This window comes from Mytilus edulis, chromosome 2 (assembly GCF_963676685.1).
Source record: "Mytilus edulis chromosome 2, xbMytEdul2.2, whole genome shotgun sequence".
In the NCBI taxonomy this organism is placed as follows: domain Eukaryota; kingdom Metazoa; phylum Mollusca; class Bivalvia; order Mytilida; family Mytilidae; genus Mytilus; species Mytilus edulis.
The window spans coordinates 50,570,998-50,593,059 of NC_092345.1; the positions used below are offsets into that span (position 1 = coordinate 50,570,998).

Below are 22,062 nucleotides of genomic sequence, written 5' to 3' on the forward strand. Positions count from 1 at the left end.
TTTTACCATTTTGCAAACTTTGAGTGATATTTTCAATGATTTTCGATTTAATTTATTTTCAGTGATGTATTTATGGAAAAACATTGGAAAAGTGTAATACATAAATCTATATGTGATTACTTTTTTGAAGTCCAAAGCAAGGTAAGAAATTAAAAAAAAAAGTATGGCTACTTGACATGCTTAATGGAAAAATTGTCTGCAAACTGTTGTTTTCTTTTTTTCTCAAACAAATACAAATTATTTTTCTTATAGGATTGTAATAAGCATATTTTATCTGGTTTCTAGACTTACATGTCATATAAAAAAGAAGATGTGGTATGATTGCCAATGAGACAACTATCCACAAAAGACCAAAATGACCCAGACATTAACAACTATAGGTCACCGTACGGCCTTCAACAATGAGCAAAGCCCATACCACATAGTCAGCTATAAAAGGCCCCAATAAGACAATGTAAAACAATTCAAACGAGAAAACTAACGGCCTTATTTATGTAAAAAAATGAACGAAAAACAAATATGTAACACATAAACAAACGACAACCACTGAATTACAGGCTCCTGACTTGGGACAGGCACATACATAAATAATGTGGCGGGGTTAAACATGTTAGTGGGATCCCAACCCTCCCCCTAACCTGGGACAGTGGTATAACAGTACAACATAAGAACGAACTATAAAAATCCGTTGAAAAAGGCTTAACTCATCAGATGGACAAAAATACAAGTGGACGTGGCCCGATACGGTACTTATACATCCCGACACAAAAAAACACAATGAATAGATCTGAGAGTACTCGCAGTTATCTGACAGCTAGTTCAAAGCCACTAACAACTAATAAAAAAATCATGCAACTAAGACTAAACTATCAATCCGTACACATCCAACATCCAATGGATTTAGTGTAAAGACGTCATAAACCGCCAGAGCAAAACATGACCTTGTGCAATGCCAAGTTACATGCATGTAACTTGCAAATAACAAGTAATTTCACAAAATAATAGAATAATAAAATTCAAAGTTTGGAGTTCTCAACATACTTGTCATGCTTGTGCAAGACAGAAATCATGTATGTATAAACATTTACCTGTTCTGAGGCTGAGGTTGTCAGGTGAAATAAAAATGATTGTGGTTGAAAAGGTTTTCCTCATACATGACATGTGCTGGTTTTCGTGGTTTTTGTTTTTGTTTGCATGTCTATAATTTTTGGTTATAGGCTGTATCTGCAGATGATGTTCCTCCAGTTATTCCTACACCTCACCATTATCTGATAAACATCTACAGGAACCAATTGTACTTTGTTGCTGTGGTAACCACAGAAGGTAATTTAAAGTTGTTGTTTTTTTAGCTTGCTGCATTTATTTCATGAATGCAAAACATAGTGATTATAAATTCTGTTGCTATTAACATTCAGGTTGTTATTCAGACATCAATTGATTTGTCAGACATTTATGAAATTTTTGCAGAAGTTTTTTATGACCAAAAGATCAAAATTAAAAAAAAAAATCATTTTCATTTTTGTATCTTTTACTGATTATTGGATTTTTTTTTACAAATAACTTTAAGATACAATTCAAGATTAGAAATGTTTTTTTTAGGTTTTCTTTACTTGACATTCAGTACCGTATGATACTTGTTAATTTGTTAATTTGGCATTTACAATCATACCACAGTTTCTTTTTATGCCCCACCTACGATAGAAGAGGGGCATTATGTTTTTTTGGTCTGTGCCTCCCTTCGTCCGTTCGCTTCAGGTTAAAGTTTTTGGTCAAGGTAGTTTTTGATGAAGTTGAAGTCTAATCAACTTGAAACTTAGCTTAGTACACATGTTCCCCATTATATGATCTTTCTAATTTTAATTTAAAATTATAGTTTTGACCCAAATTTTATGGTCCACTGAACATAGAAAATGATAGTGCGAAGTTCAGGTTAAAGTTTTTGGTCAAGTTTGTTTTTGATGAAGTTAAAGTTACATCAACTTGGAACTTAGTACACATGTTCCCTATGATACGATCTTTCTAATTTTAATTCCAAATTAAAGATTTGACCCCAATTTCACGGTCCACTGGACATAGAAAATGATAGTACGAGTGGGGCATCCGTGTACTATGGACACATTCTTGTTGTATTTAATATGAAGACTTGTTTTTCCCTGTCAGATCTATTGATAGTTTTTACTTTACCAAAAATGCAAGATTATTCCAAACCTTTTTGATCAGAAAGTTATACAATGAAATATTTTAGTGAGTAGTTAGGGATGACATCAAAAGTTCAATGTAGGATAAAAAACTTAATTCACGTAGTTTTTTCACTGAACAAAACTTGCAGAATTTTAACCCCCCACCCCCAAACTATTTGATTTAACTTTTTTATCCTACATCGATCTTTTGATGTCGTCCCTTACTAAATCTTGACAGAATGGTTTACAGGTAATTATACTATTAGTATTGAATATCATAATTCACTGGACCCTTGATAAGTCATTTCAGATAATTATTAAAGAAGACAAAGACCCAGCTACCTGCTATTCAGAATAACAACAAAATAAGATATCATAACAATTAATTCTGTATAAAGTTGAAAGTAAATTCAGAGAATAACTTATAGAAAAGATTATCCATCCATGACACATTATCTGTACATTGTATATATGCACAGCAAAAAACAAAACGTTTTAGCAAAAGAAGAGGACTTTTATTTGTCCATATTTCAACTTAAAAAAAAAGATAGCTGCACATGTTTATTTTCTTTTTTAGTACCACCAACATTTGTTGTTGAGTTTTTACACAGGATTTGTGATACTTTAGAAGACTATTTCAATGACTGTTCAGAATCTACATTGAAAGAACATTATGTTATAGTATATGAGGTAAGAGATCTGTTTTCTTTTTGATCTTTCTTCTTATATCCATTCCTGCTAGACAGTATTGACAATTACCATATATAGATATAGGAAGATGTGGTGTGAGTGCCAATGAGACAACTCTCCATACAAATAACAATTTAAAAAGTAAACCATTATAGGTTAAAGTACGGCCTTCAACCATGTTATTAACATTTTACCAATGGTTTTCCTGTTTGAATTGTTTTACACTGGTCATTATAGGCCTGTTATGGCTTGCTGTTTGGTGTGAGCCAAGGCTCTGTGTTGAAGGTCATACTTTAACCTATGATTGTTTACTTTTTTTGCATTGTGACTTGGATGGACTGTTGCCTCATTGGCACTCATATACCACATCTTGTTTTTTCTAATAAATCACAAAAAAGGATTCAGTTTTTTTATAATTCTTGGCAGTAATTATTAGAGCCTCTCATCTATGCCAAATGTCTTTGTCTGTTTGTCTGTCAAAAATTTTTGTAAACACAAAAACTCCAAAAGTATCAGTTTGAGACCAATGAAATTAAGCACAATTGTATATTATTTAATTTTGGATGTAACACGTCTTCTGATTGGCTGACGTTATTTTGTTATGAGCCAATAGACATAATTTAGTCATGTGACCGTGACATCATCTACGTTTTTTCATGGTTTTCTACGGTTTAAAATGGAATTTAGAATTAAATTATAAGAAATGACTGTAATAGTTTTTCTGTCTATTCGAAATAACATAATAAATGTGGTGCACACTGTTAAATAACCCGCTACGTGCGTTATTCAGTGTGCACCACATTTTTTATGTTATTTTTTCATAGACAGAAAAAATATTACAGTCATTCCTTAAGGTGGTACCCAACACTTTCACTAAAATTAATTTGGCTCGTTTAATTTTCATTAAATTTTGTCAAATTATTTACTTTGACCCTTTAACAAAAATATAAAAAATTAAAAAATTTTGAACCATCCGTTTTATCAGAAAAATTACACTGGTTATATAGCAGTTTGACAAACACCAATTTTGATCATTGAGAAGCTTAATATTCCCTTTACAACACAATGTAATTAAAACGTTTAGCTGACTTTACAGAGTTATCTCCCTGTAGTGTTAGGTACCACCTTAAATAAAAAATAGGGAAAGTTTAATGCTTTACTATATCAATGTATATGGAACTCTATAAATAATGATTAAAAACCTTGTGTTGTATATAATTTGGCTGATTGAGGAAATTTTTTTCTTGGATACTTGATTTTATGGTTTAAACAAATTCTACATACAAGCCAATGGAAATTTGCTTTTTGTTGAATACTTAGATTACTGGTTCACCTTGACACTTTCATCAATACTAGGACGCCATACATAACATTAATAAATATGAATACATAGTTATCAACTGTTGTGCTTGTAGGGACAAAGACTGACTGTTGTGCTTGTAGGGACAAATACTGACTGTTGTGCTTGTAGGGACAAGGACTGACCTGTTGTGCTTGTAGGGACAAGGACTGACCTGTTGTGCTTGTAGGGACAAGGACTGACCTGTGTGCTTGCAGTGACAAGGACTGACTGTTGTGCTTGTAGGGACAAATACTGACTGTTGTGCTTGTAGGGACAAGGACTGACCTGTTGTGCTTGTAGGGACAAGGACTGACCTGTTGTGCTTGTAGGGACAAGGACTGACCTGTGTGCTTGCAGTGACAAGGACTGACTGTTGTGCTTGTAGGGACAAATACTTACTGTTGTGCTTGTAGGGACAAGGACTGACTGTTGTGCTTGTAGTGACAAGGACTGACTGTTGTGCTTGTAGGGATAAATACTGACTGTTGTGCTTGTTGGGACAAGGACTGACTGTTGGGCTTGTAGGGACAAGGACTGACCTGTGTGCTTGCAGTGACAAGGACTGACTGTTGTGCTTGTAGGGACAAATACTGACTGTTGTGCTTGTAGGGACAAGGACTGACCTGTTGTGCTTGTAGGGACAAGGACTGACCTGTGTGCTTGCAGTGACAAGGACTGACTGTTGTGCTTGTAGGGACAAATACTGACTGTTGTGCTTGTAGGGACAAGGACTGACCTGTTGTGCTTGTAGGGACAAGGACTGACCTGTGTGCTTGCAGTGACAAGGACTGACTGTTGTGCTTGTAGGGACAAATACTGACTGTTGTGCTTGTAGGGACAATGACTGACTGTTGTGCTTGTAGTGACAAGGACTGACTGTTGTGCTTGTAGGGATAAATACTGACTGTTGTGCTTGTTGGGACAAGGACTGACTGTTGGGCTTGTAGGGACAAGGACTGACTGTTGTGCTTGTAGGGACAAGGACTGACAGTTGTGATTGTAGGAACAAGGACTGACTGTTGTGCTTGTAGGGACAAGGACTGACTGTTGTGCTTGTTGTGACAAGGACTAACTGTTGTGCTTGTAGTGACAAGGATTGAATGTTGTGCTTGTAATGACAAGGACTGACTGTTGTGCTTGTAGTGACATGGACTGACTGTTGTGCTTGTTGTGACAAGGACTGACTGTTGTGCTTGTAGTGACAAAGACAGACTTGTGCTTGTAGTGACAAGGACTGACTGTTGTACTTATAGTGACAAGGACTGACTGTTGTGCTTGTTGTGACAAGGACTGACTGTTGTGCTTGTTGTGACAAGGACTGACTGTTGAGCTTGTTGTGACAAGGACTGACTGTTGTGCTTGTTGTGACAAGGACTGACTGTTGAGCTTGTTGTGACAAGGACTGACTGTTGTGCTTGTAGTGACAAGGACTGACTGTTGTGCTTGTAGTCAAGGACTGACTGGTGTGCATGTTGTGACAAGGACTGACTGTTGTGCTTTTAGTGACAAAGTCTGACTGTTTTGCTTGTAGTGACAAGGACTGACTGTTGTGCTTGTAGTCAAGGACTGACTGGTGTGCATGTTGTGACAAGGACTGACTGTTGTGCTTTTAGTGACAAAGTCTGACTGTTTTGCTTGTAGTGACAAGGACTGACTGTTGTGCTTGTAGTGACATGGATTGACTACTTCTATATAATCTTTTTTTACAGTTACTGGATGAGATGTTAGATAATGGTTTCCCTCTTGCTGTAGAATCAAATATACTGAAAGAACTTATAAAACCTCCAAATTTGTTACGTACAATTGCTGATACAGTTACTGGTAAAAATACAGGGTAAGACAACATTATTTCTGGACGTCCATTGTATGATAGTCACAGGTATAAGATCAGTCTTTTGTCTACAAAAAATATGCAGTATTTGTGAAATTAGGGAAATATGGAGGAGCCTCCAACAACATGAAGCGTGACAAGACATTATATTTTCGAAGAAACTTCAAGATGTTTCAAATTATCCTTTATTTTTAAGTAAAAATGCTTAAAATTAAATGACAGAATCAATTTTTACAACATAAGTTGAGATGTGCTAAGAGCATATCTTTTTCATAAGATGTCTCAAGTATGACAAACATGTGTAAATATTGCATAAGAATGATTTATATGTGTGAATTAGGAGGAGCTGAAGGGTAAATTCTTTTAAAATTGTATTCACTGAGATTTGAAGAACAAAAATGGCATACATTTTCATAGGTTCAAAATATTGACAATTATGGAATTGAAAATATGAAGTGCATGTTAGAACCAAGTAAATGTTTTTAAAAGGTTTTATTCCTTCATGCAAATTCATGTACTTTAGCATGCCATCAACAAATATACAAGTTTCACAAAATATATAGAAGCAGTCACTAATCAGTTTACGGTTCAGGTTTAAGGTAGATTAAAATTTACAGGATGAAAAAAGTATGCTGAAAAGTGTCATCCTGACTGTCATTCAAAAAGTGACAAGGAATGGCATTTGTTTATACTTGAGGTTTAAAGTAAAAAAAAAATATTCTAAAATTGCTAAAAAGATATGATTGACTTTTGACAGGGTCAGTGGAATACTACCAACAGGTCAGTTATCTAATGTTCCATGGAGAAGAACAGGTGTCAAATATGCAAATAATGAAGCTTACTTTGATGTGATTGAAGAGATAGATTGCATTTTAGACAAATCGGGATCAACAGTAATTGCTGAAATACAAGGCTATGTAAGTATCACTTGATCAGTTTATTATCTAGTGTACTTTAAAATATTTTCATGATATAGAAGCTATTGATTGAAGAGTTTTTAATTATGAGGCTTAGGTCATTTTCTCTTAATGAGTTATGGCAGAATGATTTGGTTGCTTCCAGACTGTCCCAACCCTTTAATTAATTGCTGACACTAAAAATATTATTGCCTCCCCCCCCCCCTCCAAATTTTTTTTTATAAATTTTTCTTGGTTTTTTTTCAAAATAATTGGAAATTGTCAATAAAATATCTCCCAAGCACAAACTAATGGCAATTATGTAAATCTTGTTCGTACTTGCAGAAAATGTGTAGTTTTTGCAGATTTTGTGGAAAAGAACAAACATAAGATTAAAGCCAGTTATCAATACTATAACATACATTTAATGTGACAAGGAACATAAGTCTACAGTGTAGCAACCTTATTGTATATATTTTCAGATTGACTGCATGATCAAATTGAGTGGTATGCCAGATTTGACCCTCTCATTCATCAACCCACGATTATTAGATGATGTCAGTTTTCATCCATGTGTACGGTACAAAAGATGGGAAGTATGTTATTTTCAATAGATTTACTTGGTTCAACTAAAAATGCATAGTTCAGAATGAAACAATGATTAAAAGAAAAAGGATTATCTGTACACAAATGAATTTGCAAGTTATCTCACATATACACTGATTTTCATATTTTCCTTGAGTTTATGAAAACTCCAAAAATGTGAAGGTTAAAAAAATATTGCTTCAAAATAGAAACATTTAATAAGTTAGGTTCATATGAAGAGCTTTTCTGGATATACCATCATCAGAAACACACAAACCCAAATTTTGAAAGTCAAGTATGAATAAATACTAGAGTGCAGGAAACAGGGTAGAATTTAGGAAAGGCATGAACTTCTATTATTTGGTCTCTGGTGGAGGCTTGTATTTTGGTCAATCATACCACTCCCTTTATTTTAACCTGTGTAACCAAAGGTTGAAGAAGGTCTAGCAACTGCACAATTCTGTCATTCCAAAAGAGAACTTTTCCGAAAGTTTCCTTGGCTTCTTACAAAGAGAATGAAAAACATTTTTGGTCTGCAGCTTGTTAATGTTGAGATGTTGTGAGTAAGCAATTATTACATCTGCCATATAGCCAATAACTGTTTGCCAATAGTTTAAAATTTGACAACACTCATTGTACAAGGATTTTTATGGCCCCGCAACGAAGTTGTCAGCTGTGTCATATAGTTTTACCCTTGTTTGAAATTCCGTAATACCAATATTCTGTAATTCCCTCATTCTGTCATTCCGCAACAAACCATTATACGGAGTTTTTTTCTAAACGCCTTCAGATATTGGGCTGATTTTTGATATGTGAGTTAAACATGATGAGTTACAGATCAAGTATAAGTTTTGTTCCGCTGCACTATTTTTTACTGAAATTACAGGCTTTGGACTTTGATAAATTATTGAAAATCATAGTTATACAGATTTTTCTAAACGCCTTCAGATATTGGGATGATTTTTTGGTATGTGAATTAACCATGATGAGTTACAGATCAAGTTTAAGTTTCATTCCTCTCCACTAATTTTTGCCAAAATTACAGACTTTGGACTTTGAGAAATTGTTGAAAATCACAGTTAAACAGACTTTTTTTCTAAACGCCTTCAGATATTGGGCTGATTTTTTATATGTGAGTTAACCATGATGAGTTACAGGTCAAGTATAAGTTTTGTTCCGCTAATTTTTGCTGAAATTACAGGCTTTGGACTTAGATAAATTATTGAAAATCATAGTTATACAGATTTTTTTTCTATACCCCTTCCAGATTTTGAGCTGATTTTTGATATGTGAGACTACCATCATCTCTGTGTCCACCTGTGTTATTGAAATTGCAGATTTTTCAACTTTTTGGTACAGGGCCATTCGTGTCGCTTTGACACATCTAGTTTTTCATACCTTTCTTGGCTCCTTTTGAAGTGAAAGACCTAAACGTTTGGCCTAGGAATGATCAATTATGCTCCAGTATACATGTGACCTCAATAAGTTGTCTAGACTCTGTATTGGACATGTTATATATCTGACTTTTTTTTTAATTAAATCAGATGTCAAATCTGATATTTAACAGTTGAACTTATGACATTGTATTTCTATTTTCAGAGTGATAAAGTACTATCATTTGTACCCCCTGATGGGAACTTTAGATTAATATCATATCATATAGGTGCTAATAAGTAAGTTAATACATTTTTCTAAAAAGTAATTTATAACTGTTAATTGTCAAGTGGGGTTTTCCAATTCTCACCCTCTTATAGTATTAATTTTGTTTTTTTGAAAGGGTCAGTTTGTGCTGAATTTTATCTAAGTTATTGAATTATTTATGATGTATGCAAATCAATATTGCCTTATACAATATTAATTTGCTTTATGAGATTTTACAATAGATTTATAAGAGTTCTTCTGAACCAGTTATTTTCAGCATATGATGAAAGAGCTTTTCATAAACTTTAGATATTAACATATTATATATATATGATAATATAAATTAGTCAGCCAAAACTCTTTTTGCAAGTGAAATTTAAATCTAAATTAAAACAAATTTTATGAAAAGATCTTTTAAAATGTGCTGAAAAGTAAATCACACAATATATAAATGATTTAAACTACAGTCTAACTCGTGATTATTGTATGCCTTAACAACAAGATTTTGTGTGTTTTTGTGATTGAGTTTGGTGTCAACCTGTAAAACAGTTTGTCCAAACATTCAAATAAGAATAGAAAAGGAAACATATAAAAAAAATAAGAATAGAAAAAGAAAGCAAGAAAAATAGAAATAGAAAAAGAAACACATAAGAATAGAACAAGAAACAGTTTGTCCAAACATTCAAAAAAGAATAAAAAATTAACAGTTAGAATTTTATAGTTCAGTGTATCAAGACCGAGAGAGATCAAGCTAAAGACAAGTGCTGTAGAAATGATTAAAATGATTTAATAACATTTGTCCATGCACTAGCAAAATTACTTTCTTAGTGCTTAACAATGCAGTGGCGGGTCCAGAACTTTTTATCCTAACACTTTATTTTGTGAAGAATCCGAAACAAACAAACACAGAAGATTATGAAAGAGGAAAAAATATTATTGTTAAAATGTTCCCAGTAGATAAAAATGAAACACCAACAAACAATTGTCTGAAAAACAATGCTATATCAATGGTCAAAGATGGAATGAAACTCAAAAACATCATAGTCGAAAAAGTAGAGAGGAAACAGTCGAATGGACCACGACCTGGAGTTGTTATAGCAAGATTGCAATCAAAACAAAACAAAGTAGAAATTATGGAAAAGAAAAAAGAACTTAGAAAAATACAAAAGTATAGAAACGTATATATTGAAAGTGATATCCCATATGAAACCAGAGTGGCAAATTCCAACATGCGCACCATTTTAAAGGAGATGGGAAAACTAAACGAATTTAAAGTCTCACAAGGAAAATTAGTGCGAAATTTTCAGCGAAATCAGTCACAAAATGATGGAAGATAGGAATTATTGCTTGGTGTTTGGAACGTAGGCGGTTGGTCGCATCATGTTGAAAGTGATAATTATAACTTTCGAAAAACAGTTTTAGAACATTTGAGCTGCGACATCATTGGTGTATGTGAAACATTTCTGATTGGTAAAAATAAAATTAACATAGACGGCTATCATTTTTATGGAAACAACCGAAAAATAAATCATAAAAAAGCAAATTGTGGATCAGGAGGAGTTGGAGTATTCGTTAAAGATATTATTGAACAACAGTACAAGATAGAAGTATTAGATGAAAGCATAGAAGACATACTCTGGGTGAAACTTACCAATGAGCATGAAACTTTTTGTATATGTGTGTGTTACTTACCACCTAAAGGCTCAACACGAACAAATGATCGCGAACAATTCTATTCCGATCTTACTAGGCAAGTGTACATGTATCAGAATTTAGGCAAATTATATATAGTTGGTGATTTTAATTCTAGATGCTCAGATACATCTGACTTTATAGAAGGGGTAGACGAGATACCAAGTCGAGAGACAATTGACCAAGGATCAAATGCAAATGGAGATTTACTCATTGACTTTCTAGTCGATTGTAATATTTGTATGATAAACGGAAGAAAAGGAAAGCAAGACTTTACATGCATCTCAAAACGTGGTAAATCGGTAGTTGACTATATATTCACAACTCACGAAAATTTAAACTCGTGCATAGACTTCAATGTGAAAACCATGTCTGATATAACTGATTCCTTAGATCTTCAAGAGTGCAGCCAAATACCAGATCATTCAGTGCTACAGGCAGTAATAAAAAGGGAAGCATTTGTACCTCAAAATACCTTGTTAAAATATCTGACAAATTTAAAACGAATTCCAAATAAACCAAAATCTTACCAAATTCCTAACGATTTCTTAAATGATGACAATGCTCGAGAAAAAATTGAACAAACTATAAACAAAATAGAAAATGCACTTGCAGATAGACGAGACGTTGACGAAGCATACAGTAATTTATTTCAATTGATTGATAGTGAAGTTATCTCAAAAATAGGATACAAGAGTGCACATGATGACCAGCATAAAATAACTAATAGAAAGTCAAAATATAAACCATACTGGAACGAAAACCTTCAAGAACATTGGGAGAACGCATGTGAACAAGAGAAAGTTTGGCTAAAGTGTAAGATATGTGGACCGAAGAAAAAACATCTTAGAGAACATTTCGTAACAGCCAGAAATGATTTTGATAAACTTTTGCGAAAGGAAAAGCGTAATTATCAATTGCGTCAACAAAAAGAACTTTTTGATCTATCGAAAGAAAGTAATACGAGGGATTTTTGGCGAAAAATAGGAAAACTAGGAATAGCGAAAGATAGACGTGACAAAATACCAATGGAAGTTCGTCTACCTAATGGCAATATCAGCAAGGATATAAATGTTGTTTATGAAACCTGGAAAAATGAATATGAACATTTGTTTAACACTAGCGACGGGGAATACGATGAGGGATTTCTAACATTTATTCAACAACAAGTAGATCATGACCTAGTGAACAATATTGAGAATAACTCGGACACATTAAACTCTGATATTTCATATGAGGACGTGGAAAAATCTGTTTATCGTGCAAAGTTGAACAAGTCCACCGGGTTAGACCAGATATGCGCAGAATTTCTCCGCAACAATTCATGTGTTGATATGATATTCAGGATCGTAAAATTTGCATTCGATAACGGAGTTGTACCAGAAACTTGGAACCAAATCTTAATCAATCCGATTTTAAAACCAGATAAAGACAACCGTGATCCTCTGGGATATAGAGGAATAGCTCTTATGTCAATTCCTTGTAAAATATATGCTGACATTCTAAATGTACGATTGTCATCCTGGTTAGAAGACAACAACATTCTTGCTGACGAGCAAAACGGTTTCAGGAAGGATCGTGGCTGTATGGAACATCTTTACGCTTTAACAACTCTTATAACTAATAGGAAAATTGAACGTAAGTCGACTTTTGCGTGCTTCATCGACGCAAAAAAGGCCTTTGACACCGTGAACAGAGAAATGTTGTGGTATAAACTGATGGCACTTGGTATAAATGGAAAGTTCTTGAAAGGGTTACAGTCATTGTACGTAGATGTTCGTTACGCAGTAAAAATCAATGGGTACATGACAGATATGTTTAACGTTAATTTGGGTGTGAAACAAGGATGTAAATTATCTCCGACTTTGTTCTCAGTTTATGTAAACGATCTGGCAGATGAAATCAACTCTTTGAATTTGGGTATACCAATTAATGCAGATAGTATGATTTCGATATTATTATACGCAGATGACATTGTTCTATTGGCGCCCAACGAAGAATCACTTCAGCAAATGTTAAATATTGTTCATATATGGTGTTTGAAATGGAGATTATGTATAAATTTTGACAAAACTGGTGTAGTGCATTTCAGAAGTGGATCCTCACCTCGATCTAACTTTGATTTTTCGTGTGGAAATACCGTTGTAAAGTACGACAGCAAATATAGATATCTTGGAATGTGGATAGATGAACACCTAGACTGGAAGTTTACGGTTAGAGAAGTAAGAAAATCGGCAAGTCGAGCTTTGTCGGCACTGTATACCAAATTTATAGCCTGTGGTGGAATGGACCTTTATATATATGAAAAATTATATGAAAACCTTGTTCAACCTGTATTGTTGTATGGATCAAGTATCTGGGGTATATCGGAACATAAGCAACTAGAAACTGTGCAAAATAGGGCATGTAGATACTTTTTAGGGGCCTTTAAAAACTCCACCAATCTAGCCGTTCGTGGAGATATGGGATGGACAACAGTTAAAACAAAACAGAACATTGAAGTTATGAGATTATTTTTCAAACTTTCTAATTTAGAGGATGATAGAATAGTTCGGACTATCCATGAAACTAGTAAGGCAAAACAACGATCTTGGCATTCACGTGTATTAGCTTTACTGAGAAAATCTGAATTGAACTTTTTAATCAATCTCAACATAACAACCAAACAAAAGCTACGAATGGCTCAAGACAAATTAACAGCTATAGATCAAGAGAAATGGTTAATTGATGTTTTTGACGATAAAAATTCTGTAAATGGAAACAAGCTTAGAACATTCAGAAGGTTTAAAAACAGTTGCAAAACTAGTCTATTTGTTAAAACAATCAACTTTCGTGACCATCGACGCATTTTATCAAACTTTCGATGTGGATCGCTGCCGCTTGCGGTTGAGACCGGACGTTACACCAAGCCGACCACTCCATTATGTGATAGACTTTGTCTTTTCTGCAATAACAATTTTATAGAGACAGAACAACATTTTTTAATAGACTGTAATTTTTATTCAGATATAAGAGAAGAACTTTTTAATTATATTAATGCTTTGAATAACACTTTTAATGCTTTTAACTCTGATGAAAAATTTGATTTTATTATGAACTGTGATCATGCTCAGGTTTTATTAGCCAAGACATTACATCTTATGTTTAAACGTAGGAAAATTAATTTGTAAATTTTTAATCATTATTGATTGTATAAATGAACTTAAAAGAGTTTTCTTAGAATTTTTAGTATCATGAAAAGTTTTATTATTTAAATATTTCTTTTACATTATAGTATATATTTTTTAGTTTGAAAAGGATGAAAGTGTCTCATATGTCTTTAAGGCAGGGATCTAATATGGTTTTAAAGATTTTTATATTGTATATGATGATGTATATTGGATCGTGACACTATAATAAACTATTTACTTACTTACTTACTTACTTACTTTATTCCTGGGGCAGTATGATTCTTTAAGATTTACCTATAATTAACAATGTGTCGTCCTAACACAGAGGCAATGATTACTAGTATATCAAATAAATGGCTAAAAACAAACATGTCATTGCCTCAATGGTAAATTACACAGCAGAAACTTAAATGTGTTACATGTACAGGGTTATAAGCACCTCAGATCAACTTTGTATGAATCTAGTGTGTATAAACTTTTTATTCCTGAGGTCATACTACTATTGTTATGCCCCCACCATATTGAGTTTTATCCTTTGTTTTTTCTGTAAGTATGTACGTCCCTTACTTGAACGTACATCCATACATCCCAAAATTGATTTCTGTTCTCTTACTTAAGTTTGCCTGAACCCAATTTTATGAAACTTATACACAATGCTTATAACCACAAAACACAAGTTAAGTTTGAATTTTGTTGACATCCCTTTTACCATTCTAGATGTAAACGGGTGAAATTTTCAGTATACCCTATCAAGTATATATATATATAAGTTTGACATGTAGCTTTCTTCAATTATACATTTATCAGGTGAACATAAAAACGGTCTTTAGATTTAGAAGTATAGATACAATGTATATAAAATAAGAATGTGTCCATAGTACATGGATGCCCCAGTGGACCGTGAAAATGGAGTAAAAACTCTAATTTTGCATTTAAATTATAAAGATTATATCATAGGGAACATGTGTACTAAGTTTCAAGTTGATTGGACTTCAATTTCTTCAAAAACTACCTCAACCAAAAACTTTAACCTGAATGGGACAGACAGACGGAAGGACAGATGGACGCACAGACCAGAAAACATAATGCCCATAAATGGGGCATAAAAAGTGATTTTTGGAAATTGCTGGCGAGACAATGGTTTAGTTTGAAAAATCAAAACTGTGATTAAATACATATTTGAAATAATACATGTCTATAACATATACCTGTACACTTGCAAACTTTCCAGAGGTGCTATCCAGCACTTTGATTTAGCTATGATCATGAAAACACGAATTTTATATATTTTTTTTTATTTAATTCACCTGTGCACTTTATTGTGGGACCACGTGTTATCATGAATGAAAAGTTTTATTGAGTAATACAATTGCTTAAGGAATAACATGTGATGTACAGTTAGCCAATCAGAATAAAGAATTATAATGAAACATATATCTAAATTAGATGTAATTATTGTAGTATGGTAGCCATTCCAGTATATGTCAAACAGAACATTATGTATAGAGAGGGTAGTGGAGGCAGATTTGAAGTTACAATAGGACCAAAACAAACCATGGGCAAAACTGTAAGTAAGATACTGTTGATTCATTTATTTCATGGGAAAGGAGTAGGTCCGGTAAGGACCGATTTTGGCCTCAAATTTCAGGTTCATCTTACGAAAGATTTTGACCACTTTTTAAGCACTTAAGTGTCTATTTCATTTGAATCAATTAGTTTATGTGAAAGATTTTAACTGATTTAGTCATTAAAAACGACCCGATTCAAGCTCAAATATGAAAAATCTACCAAATATGCCGTAAAATGTCACTTTTCAGATGCTTTTTGTCAAAAATGAAAGTGGTCGCATCCGTGTTCATCCTTAACCTTTATATATGTTATGTATTATCATAAAATACAACTTACATTTCAATATTAAGGATGAACACAAATGTGGCCACTTTCGTTTCACAGGAAAACCGTCTAAAATTTTACTAAAATGCTAGATTTGTGAAGATTTCAGTAATTTAGCATGATTTAATGGTGCTAGTACCCGATATATGTGCATTGTATTGTCAAAAACAGTCCATATTTATGTAGCAGAAGCGTTCTACTGTCCAATAAATAACTAAAAGTTTACATTTTAACAATTTTGTAAAACTGCTATAGTTTTGGGGCCAAAAAGGAGTCTTACTGAACCTACTCCTTTTCCTGGATTCAAGAAAAACGGTTATTTCATGGATATTTGATTTTGTGGTTTTACAAAAGTCTGTTAAATTTATAGTTAGTTTAACATTTAAATTGCTGGCTCACCTGGCCTGTACCCACCAAATCCATGAAAATTAGTATTCCTTAAATAATACAGCATTCACATTTATACTGTGAAAAATCCTTTTATACATATCAGAAATTCAAGTTTCATGGCATGGGAAAATTATTGGCTTTGTTATTATGTGTATGGATAAATGAAGATTTTGAGTATGTGTTACTAATTCAGCAACAGAAAAACGCAAATACATAAAAGACATTTAGTGGGCAACGTTCAGTCTTCAACAATAGACAGGTTTCTATATAATATATCTAGCTCCAACTCATTGGTAGACTTAGGAAATAAGTCTTTCCTTTCATGCTTTATGCTTATTTTAACATAGGTAGCTACCAGGCATTATATTTGTCAATAACTTTATACCGAGCGTAAGCCATGTGTTAAATATTGACAAATATGATGGCTACCAATGTTAAAGTTTGTGTAGGTCCGTTTCACAAGTCATTTTTCACATGAATATTAGTGTATGGCATGGACTATAAATTATAAACAAAACAGAAAACAACTCTAATTTCATGTAGGTTAAATTAATTTTTAAACATTTTTTTTATTTTTCAGATTGAAAATGTAACAATGGAAGTACCATTTCCTAAAGCAGTATTAAATGTGACATTAACACCATCTCAAGGAAAATATACATTTGACCCTGTGTCAAAGATTATGACTTGGGATGTGGGAAGAATTGATACTACCAAGCTACCAAATATCAAAGGAAATGTATGTATTTTATGAATTTACTATATTTTTATTAGTAAATATAAGTAATAACACCTTGTCTGAACTTTTACAATGAGTACTTTTTCAATGTAATAATTCAACCCCTGACAGAAGGAATAAAATTTTCAAAGATAAGGATAGATATGGTTTTCATAAACTAATATACTTATTTTTACATAATATATTGATTGATTGTTGGTTGCTTAACTTCCAGTTGCAAATATTTCATTCAAATTGAGGACAATATATAGAATGATGAACTGTGTTAAATTACAGTTACAATTAGTATGACACTTTTTGTTGGTCTTTTTTCTCAATGGGATTTATTGAAATATTTGTAGCTGAGTGCTGGTAAATGTTTCTCTCAAATTTTGTAAGAAAATTAAATTCATATCATCTTGTCTTTAAAATTTGATGAAATTTTATCTATAACAATAAGTTATTGCTATGCTAAATAACATGCTATAACACATTGTACTTCCATTTTTTGGTCAAATAAATCATTAGTGGACCACATTTTTTTTTTTAAAATACCATTAAAAAAGATATAAATATCACAATGAATATTTAAATTAAGAAAATTACTCTTTTGTTCTGACTTTTCAAGCTTTTCAATAGTTAAAATGTCACCCAGTTTGAAAAGAAAGATTTTGCATAAAATGTCAACAAAAAAAGATTCTTCAATGTCAATGGTATTTTGCTTTACATGTATTATTTTTTTTGCATTTTAGATAAGTTTACAGACAGGATCAACCATTCCAGAGAGTAATCCTACATTAAATGTAAGTGTGTCAAATAAATATAGAACTTTACTAATTACTTTTGTCTAAAAAATAGTAAAGCCAGGGGTTCAAATTAGCGGTGGTTCCGAGGTCTGCGACCTTCCACTATTGCAATCAGGCTTTCGTTTTTTTAGCTACACCTGACGGACCTTCAATTTGAAAGAATATAAAAATTAACTTTGCTTTGCTGACCTTTTTAACCAAAATTTCCAAATGATCTCAAAATTTATTTTTATCTTTATAATTTATAACAGCGATGTTCATTTTGTTCAACCACTAGTTTTATACCGAAAATCGCCAACAAGTTATTTGTAAATCTGAGTCAAATCGTATTTGACTGACATAAACAACATTGAAAATCAATGCATGCCATAAACTGGAGGTGAAGCCAATTACAATACTGGATCAGATTCCAGTGGCGGATAAGTGTAATTCCGGATTTGCCGATCAAATACATTAAAAAAAAAATAATTCCAGGCAGGTGACAAAATACATGTTTGATGATGATGAAGACTAGAATTGTAAACCAAAAGATATATTGAAAAGAAAGTGAAAGAAGGAAAATATTTTTATACAGAAACTCAAAATTACTTTAAGTTCACAAATTTTCGTGTCAAAATCCAATAAAATGTAATTTTCTTCATCATTAACAAATGTTGATATTACATGTAGATGTTTTTATAGTGTGAACATATTACTACAATTCCAAGAGGTAATTTTTTCTCAATTTTGAAGGCCAGTATAATCTGGAAGTTTTTTACTTTATTTCCACAGATGAACTAATATAATAGTGCAACTAGATGTGACACACTTTTAAAACAGCTTTTAATTTGAACTTTAATTGTATTCTCGAGTATGAATTGAACAATATAAAAAAAGAGATACATATGGCCCTTTATATTAATCTATAGTAAAAACTACAAGACAACGCACCCACCCACAGTGACACCCTCCCCAATACAAAAAAAAGATTATGTGAATTCATATACAAGACAATTACATTTATTATTAAACATGTTATACAACAGAAACACTGACAATTAAACAAGTTAACCTAATAACAAAAGCACATTAATTTTGTATCTTACTGAGTTATGAAATATTTCAAGTAAAAGTAGGACCTGTAATTTAGGTGGTGGACCTTTCAGTTTGGAGTGTCAAAGGTCCTGGACCTTCCAATACCAAATGTTATTTTGAACCCCTGGTAAAGGGCAGTGGTCCCTGCTTATCAAACACCAATAAAGGAAATAATGAATTTAATTAATATTTGTTATGTAAGAACATTTTTTTTAATTTATTAGAACCTCACTGATTGGTTGGCTAAAGGCCTATGATAATCTGCTTTTCCTTCTGTTGCAAAATATTTGCCCTCTTAACTTTTACTGAGCTCAGTTACGAAACTTGACATTATTATTCATTACTACTAGAAGGTGTGTGGCGTACATGGTAAAAAAGTCATACATTGATATCATGATCAAAAACTAAGGTCACATTCAATTGAAAGATAACTGTATTGTATTTTAAGCTCAATCAGCATCAATTGGGGATTTGATGGTCGCAAATTAAGTTTACTGGCAACACATTAGCGGAGACAGTAAACAGGTATTTGCGACAATCAAATCCCAAATTGATGCCGTCAGAGCTTAAAATACAATATTGTTATCTCCATTCTAAAGAAACTGACAGAAAGGAATGTTAAAACATGTATTTAAAATCTGTCATATCTCATATGCCATCTGTGCTTGTGCGTACATCCCATAACATCAATTGTCAATTGATGACATGGAAGAAAGTGACGTTATCCAATCAAAATGAACGTTGTCACATTTAATAAAGGTTTATAATTAAGGAATCAAGGACAGGACTGTCGTGAAAATGATAAATTTGTGTGTTTTTGATACGAATTCTGTGAACTGACATGAACTTGCACATAATTTGTTGTGGTAATATACAGTAATAACACATTTTTATAATACCTGTATTGACTTGATAGTGAGAAATCTATGAACATAGACTTAATACCATAAATGAAATCTGTGTACTTTTGTCAAGCATTGCTGCATTTAAATAGTTCATTCCACATTTTTTATTTGAGTAAATACTTGAGATCAATTTAGATAAAGGTATAAGTAATATTTTTATCAATTTAAAAGATTTCAGATAAATATTCAATTTCACACCTGTGTGCATCCTCACACTTCTACTTCTATTAACAATGTTATCTGTTGATGTTAACTTGAAAACCTTTTTAATTTTATTATCGTATCATTCTAAAATCCTACTTGCTAAACTTTTTAGATGCAAACCAATAAAACATGAGAAATAATTTCATAAAAATTTGTTGATGTCTGGTACAAAAATGTTTATCTATCAGGTGAACAAGTAAAATGTCATCTGTCTGACAACTAATAACCCTCCATTTCAAAAAGGGGAGGAACCGGAAGGGCTTGTTTTAAAGAGTAATTACTACAGATGTCACTTTTATTTTAAACCTGGTACCTTTTGTAGCTTTTATTCGTGTGTTTCTTTGTCCTATGTGTTCTCCCATTTATTTGTATTGTAGTCCTGTCATGTAATTTTGTAATTTTAATGTTATATTTAACATTGCCATAAAAGTGGGAGGTTTGGCATGCCACAAAACCGGGTTCAACCCACCATTTTTTCCTTAAAATGTCGTCTACCAAGTCAGGAAAATGGCTATTGTTATATTATAGATCTTTTCTCTGTGTGTTACATTTTAATGTTGTGTTTCTGTTGTGTCATAGTTCCCCTCTTATATTTGATGTGTTTCCCTCAGTTTTAGTTTGTAATCAAGATTTGTTTTTTTCTCAATCGATTTATAAATTTTTACCAGCAGTATACTACTGTTGCCTTTATTTATGACCAGAAAAAAGATTGCTGGTGCAAAGGAATATGTTAAGTTAAAAAGATTGCCTAAACGTTTGGAAGCCTTGCTTCAGTAGGCAAAATCCCTACATGACTCATTTTTGCATGCATTTGGATGATTGCAAAAAATGTAGAGGGGGTGTCCAAAATTTGGTAATTTATAATTATTCAATTATTAAAATCAAGTCTACTATATTTTTGTGTTTTTATTTCAGTTACATTTTACAATAAGTCAGATGGCTATTTCTGGGGTCAAGGTCAACAGATTAGATATGTATGGTGAGGTAGGTACTTTCAGACTAATCTTGAATGTTTACTTTGTATTAATTTAAGCTAATTTTGTCCGAAGATGAGCTCTTCCGCCAATTTCTTCCCTTCACATATCATAAATAGTTTTTTTTGTAATATTAACAAAAAGAGATGTGGGGTATTTATCACTGGGATAGCAACCCAACAACACAAATAACATGAAGACATTACAAAAATCTTTTGAAACTACGTGGACTAATAGACCCAAATTTGAAAAAAAACATCTGAAGTTGTTTGATTTAAAAAGAAAAAGACTGAACAGAATTCCACCAAACTAGCTCAGATTGCTCGACATCACATGACATTTTTCACCTACTATTTTTATAGGCCTGTTTAAAAGTAAGTATATGGAATACAGTTGTCTGTCCGTCTTCAACATGTCAAAAATTACTCAAAAACACTTAAACCAATTTGCAAGAAACTTTTGTACATTGTTCAATATATTGACATATGATCCCTTAGGAATTTTAAAAATTAAGAATTTATGATTTTGAGTTATTGGATTTTACAAAATGTTCTCATAAAAAAAGGGTTGCCTTTCTAGTTTTTGGAAATTACTTAAAAGTGCTTTTAGCAATTTCCATTAAACTTTGGTGACTGGCTTATATTTATTTAAATAACCTCTTTTTTATGCCCCACCTACGATAGTAGAGGGGCATTATGTTTTCTTTATTATGCTCCACCTACGATAGTAGAGGGGCATTATGTTTTCTGGTCTGTGCGTCCGTCCGTCCGTCTGTTCGTCCGTCCGTTCGTTCGTTCGTCCGTCTGTCCCGCTTCAGGTTAAAGTTTTTGGTCAAGGTAGTTTTTGATGAAGTTGAAGTCCAATCGACTTCAAACTTAGTATACATGTTCCCTATGATATGATCTTTCTAATTTTAATGCCAAATTAGAGGGTTTACCCCAATTTCACGGTCCACTGAACATAGAAAATGATAGTGCGAATGGGGCATTCATGTACTGGGGACACATTCTTGTTTATTATTAATTTCTGATATGACATTGAGGAGTTATGGACCTTTATTCTTTAAAAAAA

General features: G+C 32.7%; 1 protein-coding gene across 1 annotated transcript in view; it reads left to right on the plus strand.

Annotated features, from left to right (window-relative positions):
• Positions 1–22,062, plus strand: part of LOC139510215 (AP-3 complex subunit mu-2-like) — a 29,633-nt gene that overhangs the window by 7,224 nt on the left and 347 nt on the right. The window contains exons 2-12 of the mRNA XM_071296687.1: positions 63–141; positions 1,218–1,323; positions 2,758–2,870; positions 5,922–6,046; positions 6,801–6,960; positions 7,422–7,535; positions 9,124–9,197; positions 15,489–15,594; positions 16,891–17,049; positions 17,781–17,831; positions 20,933–21,001. Coding sequence (XP_071152788.1) covers positions 63–141; positions 1,218–1,323; positions 2,758–2,870; positions 5,922–6,046; positions 6,801–6,960; positions 7,422–7,535; positions 9,124–9,197; positions 15,489–15,594; positions 16,891–17,049; positions 17,781–17,831; positions 20,933–21,001 — 1,156 coding nt within the window. The remainder of the gene's footprint in view (positions 1–62; positions 142–1,217; positions 1,324–2,757; positions 2,871–5,921; positions 6,047–6,800; positions 6,961–7,421; positions 7,536–9,123; positions 9,198–15,488; positions 15,595–16,890; positions 17,050–17,780; positions 17,832–20,932; positions 21,002–22,062) is intronic.